Source organism: Plectropomus leopardus, chromosome 4 (genome assembly GCF_026936395.1).
Source record: "Plectropomus leopardus strain MGB_pleo_1.0 chromosome 4, ASM2693639v1, whole genome shotgun sequence".
Classification (NCBI taxonomy): domain Eukaryota; kingdom Metazoa; phylum Chordata; class Actinopteri; order Perciformes; family Serranidae; genus Plectropomus; species Plectropomus leopardus.
In genome coordinates this window covers 11,725,597-11,732,325 of record NC_142179.1, presented here as the reverse complement: position 1 = coordinate 11,732,325, position 6,729 = coordinate 11,725,597, and the positions used below count along the sequence as shown (strand labels likewise).

General features: G+C 40.7%; 2 protein-coding genes across 2 annotated transcripts; one reads left to right on the top strand and one right to left on the bottom strand.

The window, feature by feature from the left end:
- Window positions 1–1,051: 1,051 nt before the first annotated feature.
- Window positions 1,052–5,222, bottom strand: LOC148189726 (uncharacterized). Its single transcript, XM_088076551.1, has one exon. The coding sequence runs from the start codon at window positions 2,684–2,686 to the stop codon at window positions 1,808–1,810; it is 879 nt and encodes a 292-aa protein (XP_087932677.1). The 5' UTR covers window positions 2,687–5,222; the 3' UTR covers window positions 1,052–1,807.
- On the top strand, window positions 4,805–6,718 carry LOC121944162 (uncharacterized). The gene has a single exon (XM_042487864.2). It carries the CDS (start codon window positions 4,805–4,807, stop codon window positions 5,669–5,671), a length of 867 nt encoding a protein of 288 aa, XP_042343798.1. The 3' UTR covers window positions 5,672–6,718.
- Window positions 6,719–6,729: the final 11 nt, after the last annotated feature.

Below are 6,729 nucleotides of genomic sequence, written 5' to 3'. Positions count from 1 at the left end.
AATAAAAATAAATATTTATGGGAATTTGTGAGCGAAACCAGACTTTTTTATTAGCACAGTTTCCCAAAAATTGCAATAAAAGTATCGGTAAACCTTGAATGAAAATCACCTTAAGTTTCATTTTTATGGTTGGAAACATATTAATCAAGATTGTCTCGCAAATAAATTAAACTGCATTATGTTATTGGGTTTAAATACAAACAGCGAGTTGCACGGATGCAGATTAAATAATGGGACATTTTTTGCAGTGTACACTATGCTTCTCTGCGAGAGTCTTCACTGGTAGAACATGCAGTTTAATTATGCAATATATTTAATGCAATCACCATAGCAATCTGCACCAAACCTATTTATCCTGAAATCAGTTTATCAGTTGGATATAAGATAATCATCGTACTTTGAGACCTCGAATTCAAAGCCACAACAGATCTCAACATGATTGGTGGTCAGATCATTTTCAGGAATCAGCAGGGAGATAGAGAGATGGTTCTGGTTCAAAAATTGGGCACCAGATGTGCAGCAGAGTGACGATCTGTTGGCTCCTCCTCTTAGCCCAGAGGACCCATAACAGCCCAGAGCCAATAGAAAACAGTATACATGATGGGTTTTACCTCCACGCCATTTAATGGACCTCTATGAGCGAGATTACTTGATGTCGCCTGGCTGCGGCTAATCATACATATGTTTGCACACTGGAGCTGAGGAGACACAGATTGATCCAGATAGTGTATCAGTTTAATCTCCCATGCTTTATGCTGATAGCTCACATTCAGTGGTTATCGAAGTTATGGCCCTGTGCCAAAGTGCTCTTCTGACACGCTGTGGTTGAGGGGAGAAAGTGCATCCTCTGCGGGGAGGCTCGACACGTGTTGCGTAATCAAGGCGCTTAAACGCACTGAATCTCTTTCTGTATTACTGGCTCGTCCCATAGCTGAGACACTGGCTATTAAGCAATGTGATAAGCCTCACATATAACATGTAAATAAAATGTATAATAGTCAGGTGGGGGCTTTTCAGCACAAATAATCATAAAGGCGCGACACACTTTTCCCTTTACATGTTTTCAGTTTATTTGTTTCCAACAAATAACCTAATAAAAAGAGTCTGAATAAAGACGTTGACTTAAAGAAACATTACATGAAAATAATCACTAAAAGCTGGCACAGTTGAGGTTTCAGTTATTGAAAACCTTTAATTTTTTATTTGTTGAAAATTGCAGTATTAAAATAAATTTTAAACACGCCATAGGATCGGTGTTCATTTGTAACTTTCAGCAATTCTGTGTGGAACAACAATTACCAAGAAATTCAGACTGAACATTTTGAAAAGACCTGGATTCGTTCATGGTGATCTGAGAACAAAAGTGGAAAAATGAAGGTGTAAAAACAGACATGAAATCATGATGAAATATTTCCGTTATCTTCCAAAAACCTGAACTTGTCCTAAGTTTTAAACCATGCTGTGCACTTACTGTAAAAAAAACAAAACAAAACAAACTCTTAAACCAGCTCTTAAATTAAGCAGGGGTAACTAATGTATATGCAGACAGAATTTCAAGATCTAACAGAAAATATCATACACAAATTATCAAACAAATTATACAAAGTCGTACAACATTTGACTGCGCACCTGCATTGTCACTGTGTACAATTAACTCCAATATGTCAACAAGTCGAGGAAAGTGGAGGATATGAAGACAAAATATATATCTGTTTTCTGCAACATCTGGGCTCGGATGTGGTCAAATAATTGCGTAAAACACGGGTTAAAGCATGTTTAGATAACACTAAGGAGTTAAAGTGAAAAATCATCTCACTCTTAACCTCCTCCTGCGGCACGGTCTCCACACTCTGCGGAGCAGCGTCGCTCTAATTCCAGTGCACCCTCTGATGTACAGCACGGGGGTCAAGGCAGCATTAACTCGGGGCAGAATGCGAATAGGGTCAGTGCCTTCATTTTTAAAGATATAGCACTTTGAACGAATGAAATTACAGGCCGTAATATGACAGAATATAGGAAGCCACGTCCCTAGGAAACACACAGCCACCACCAGGATGAGATACACCGATGAGCGCTTGTTGTCTCTTTCCTCAGATGGTGGCTCCCTCTCCAGCTGGAACCTGGCTATTATAAGCAGTCTGATATTCAGCCCTATCATTATAATCACTGTAAATATGTTCCCCACAAACGTGCCCAAGCTCGTGATCGTTTTGGCTACCCCGATTGTGACCAAGTTCTGCACAGCCACGATAAGGAAAGCGTACAGCCAGTAGGCAAAGATGACCAGTAGGGTCCTGTTTCTGGTCATGCGCTGTGAGTACTTAAAGGGTGCTATCACCGCATGGTACCTGTCTGCCTGCGCGGCCAGGATGGCCATGTAAGACAGCCCTAGGAACGTGGGGACGATGTACATGGTTCTCATAGGGGAGTCAAAGCTGTCTCTTACATCCAGAACACCAACATAATAATACGACACGCCAGTGCAGATGTCACTAAAGCAGGTGCTCAGCATGTACATGAAGCGGTTCTCTGTGCGCAGCGCCTTGTCCAGCAGGATGGAGACTGACACAGACACATTGAAGAAAATGATAGTTGCAGCCAGAAAAATGTTGAAAAGAAACATCAAGACATTGCCAAAGCTTGTGAGGGGCAGCACAGGAGACAAACGGTGGCTGCTGTTACTCATTGAAGCAGAGAAAACGCAAAAGAGTGTTCAGGTCTTCATTGCACAGCAGGGACTGGCAGCAGTGCAGCTGTGTGACGGCACAGCTAAGAAGGGGAGTCACACCTGCTCTTATTTATGTAGGAGGGAAGACATTTAATAACCATGGACAACAAGTCAACAAGCTCCTAAAAAAAACATACAAAAGTCAACTGACTTTTAGCATGGATGATTACTGGACGGGTCTATCTGGTGGGCACAAGCCCAGGGGCCCAAAGTGTATCAGAAACCTTGTCCCTCACCGGCAAAATGTCATTCAAATCAACATTTAAGACATGTCGGTCAGGAAGAGGCTCAAAATGACCACAAACGGATGCAATGGAACTAAAAAAAGACCCAATTGAGATTAAAAACACAAAAATATCCATCAAAAAGACAGAAATTGACCTTTAAAGAGACACAAAATGACCACAAAACGATGCAAATGAGCTATTAAGATACATAGAACAACTACAAAAAGACACAAACTATAAAAAAGACACAAATGTACCTCAAATAGACACAAGTTGACCACTACAAAGAGATACAAAATGACTATGAAGAAGCACAAAATGACTAAAAAATAAAACCAATATCCAATACCAATACCTTTCAGATACATAAAAATCATTATCATAACCTGCCTATTGTTGTAGTGCAGTTTGACCTTTTTTTAGATTTAAAAATTCTTATTTCACCTAGCCTGCGTATACTGAGCTTGTTTAACAGTTGCATAAACCCTCTCTAATACAGCTTATTATGAATCCATAAAAAAGGGTTTAATATACTGCTGAATTTCAGGCCTTAAAAATTAATTTATTTGGTGCATGATAGAGATTACTGCCCATAGCAGAGAGAAGGAACCTTATATTAATAAAATGGTTTATTTCTCCCTCTAGTGGTTAAAAAAGGCTTAACTCTAGTCAGGCATTGCAGGGAGAAAGTTCTTATAGATCAAATGATTCAATAACAGTTTAATGAAGAGACCTTTAAGTGATCAAAACTCATTTGTTGGGAAATTTCACTTTTTTTTTTTTTGCAAAATGTACCTGGAATAAAGAAAATACTATGTCTGTTATCTGGCATTTGCTTGATTTGTTAGTATACACAGTTCGTATCTTGGGTAGTTTTTAGTATTGAAACAGGCACTTTATGTCCACGCAAGCATGGATTGATAAAAGGGCCAACCAGGCGCAGGCCCAGGGACCCAAAATGGCATGGCCCTTGGCCTTCACCTGCAAAATGTCATTCAAATTGACACATACTGACCAGTAAGATACACAAAAAGACCCCAAAGAGATGTAAAGGAATTGCGAGAGACATTAAATATCTACAAAGAGACACAGCACAACAAAAAGATAAATAACAACTGCAAAAAAAATGCAAAACAACATCAACAGAAGAGGCAAGCCCACAACATTGTCCTTGTGTCTTGCTCCAATGCAGGAGTGGTGGTGGCCTTTTGAACCCCTGTGCCCAGAGGGCCATGATCTAATAATTCACTCATGCAGGGTGATTTGGACCCTGTGCATCTATGATTATCCCCTACATTAGTAAATGACTAAAAATGAGTTTAAAGATGGTAAAACGGAAATTTGTGAGAACAGAATCATCCACATTACACATTACAGCTATGTTGTACAGAAAAGACCTAAGAGGACACTGACAATCCTGCAGACTCAAGGGAAAAAAACGAAATGTTCTTATTACACAGACACTATCTTGCTGGTTGATGTACAGTAATTGGGAAAGTAAAAAACTGAATAAAAGTGATAAAAACCTGATAAAGTCAAGGGTCATCCTGAACCATAGACCTCTCAGACTTCAAGGGGAAACTTAAAGGATGCAACAAACCAAACCACTGAGAAAGTGCTATGGAAACCACAGGACGCATAAACAAGCGGATCATGACGATCATCTTGTTTTTATCATTAACAAACACCCCTGAGAGTTATTGTGATTTATTTATTTTTTCCACATGTCTGACATGTGTCTGTTCTGTCAACAGCTTACTTGTTTATACTGAAGCCTCTGCTCTTTTGAGATTTGGAAGTTTGCTTAAATTCTGAGAAGTTTCATCTCTTCTTCTGGCGGAGCGTCAGGATGCTCCTTAACGCTACCATCCCTCTGTCTGTGGACTTCGACACTCTGGAGGACTTCCTCATCTTCATCTTCCATATTTTGTTTGCCACCAGCGCCGTGCTGGTCGCCGGCTCGGTGGTCGTCGGGATATCCTCCACCCGTTCTCTGCGAGGTCAGAACCGGTTTATATTCATGCTGAACACGAGCATCAGCGACACTCTGACCGGCTTCTCGGTCTACTACCTCGGCCTCTTCGACGTCCAAGAGGGCTATCCCTCGAGGAACGGAACCTACTACATTTTACCCTCATTCCTAGGTGTCAATGTGTTAACCTTCCTCTTTGCTCAGTTTGACCGCTACTTAGCCGTGTGCCATCCATTCTTTTACAACCGCTACATAACGAGATCTTTTGTGTTTGGAATTTGCGCGTTTTGTTGGATTTACACCTACACCATCCTCACTGTGCAGAATATGGTGCCCATTTCAAAGGCGGCTCAAATAAACGCGTTTGGTGTGATGACTCTACAGATTATAGTTCTCATTAAAGTGGTGATGACAGTTCAGTTATACATCATAGCCAGGAGCCACCTGGTGAGAGAGGCGCCCAGTGCGGAGAGAGACAACAAGAAGGAGTCGCTGCGCATCATTGTGTTTGTGGTTATATGCTTCTTGGCTCTTTGGGTTCCGTCTTTTGTCAATATCATTGTCAGACAGTTGACGAGGGGAGGTCTGAGGTTTAGGAATGAAGCCACTAACCTGTTCGCCATCATGGCACGCCTGAATGCGCTGGTGACCCCGGCTCTGTACATCTGGGGCAGCCCGACGCTGCGGGAGGCCGTGTGGAGAGCAGTGTGGCGGAGGGTCTGCCCCTGCAGGAGGGCAAGGTGAGAGATGGTGATTGAAAATGTCGTTATCATCTGTAATCCGCGCGTTATGTGCCGTTTTAAGACACAGGAGTATTTGGTTTGTATTTGTTTGTTTGTTTGTTTTTGTCCAATTGTGTGCGTCAATAGGAAACGTTATGTAGGATAATTACTCTAATTATCTTTCTCTCTCCCCCCACCCTCTCTCTTTTTTAGAATTGGCTTCAACTTTAATGGAGTGACAAATAAACTGAAGCTGCCAGCATCAACACCATAAGGAGAATCGACTAAATGGCCAGAGCATGCGACTGACATTAAAATGATACATGTTTATAATAACGTTTAAATAAATGTGAGTTCTCAATCATCACGTTAAATTACATGACTGGAAAAAAACCCACAGATTGGACAGTAGAAATCTTTTGAATGGGGAATCAAATGCGATATCAAAGGTGAATATGAACTGTATTTGGGATCAGATAAGAGCAGTATGTGTATGTGTGTGTGTGTGTGTGTGTGTGTGTGTGTGTGTGTGTGTGTGTGTGTGTGTGTGTGTGCGCGCGCGCGCGCGCGTGTGTTTGTGTCACCGTCACATATTTCTGATTCAGATTTTTTACTAAATTTCATTTGGAAATGATTTTTTAATATGAAATTAAAATAAATGAAAACGTTTGGATAACATTTTTTGTACCAACTGAATTTATTGCTTAAAAACAGAACTAGAATATGGACTGTGAGTTTTCTCATTTTCTGGAATATTGTCTTCATTCAGGTGGTAATATTGCAGGTAGCAGCCTGTTGTTCAGTGTCCTACAATCATGTTTCCTATCCGTGTTTTTAAAGTTCGGATGGCATGTGGTTTATGCATCGCTCCATTACGAGTAAAATAATGTTAAAATAAAGATTTCCCCCAGTTTTACGCATAGGATGGCATTTTATACACACACACACACACACACACACACACACACACACAAATTAATATCTGTTGTTATGCAGTTCGCTGCTATCAACATTTGCAGTAAGAGTTGTGAAATTCAGTCAATTGCCAATTTTACCGTACAATAGCAGTGCGTTTATGTG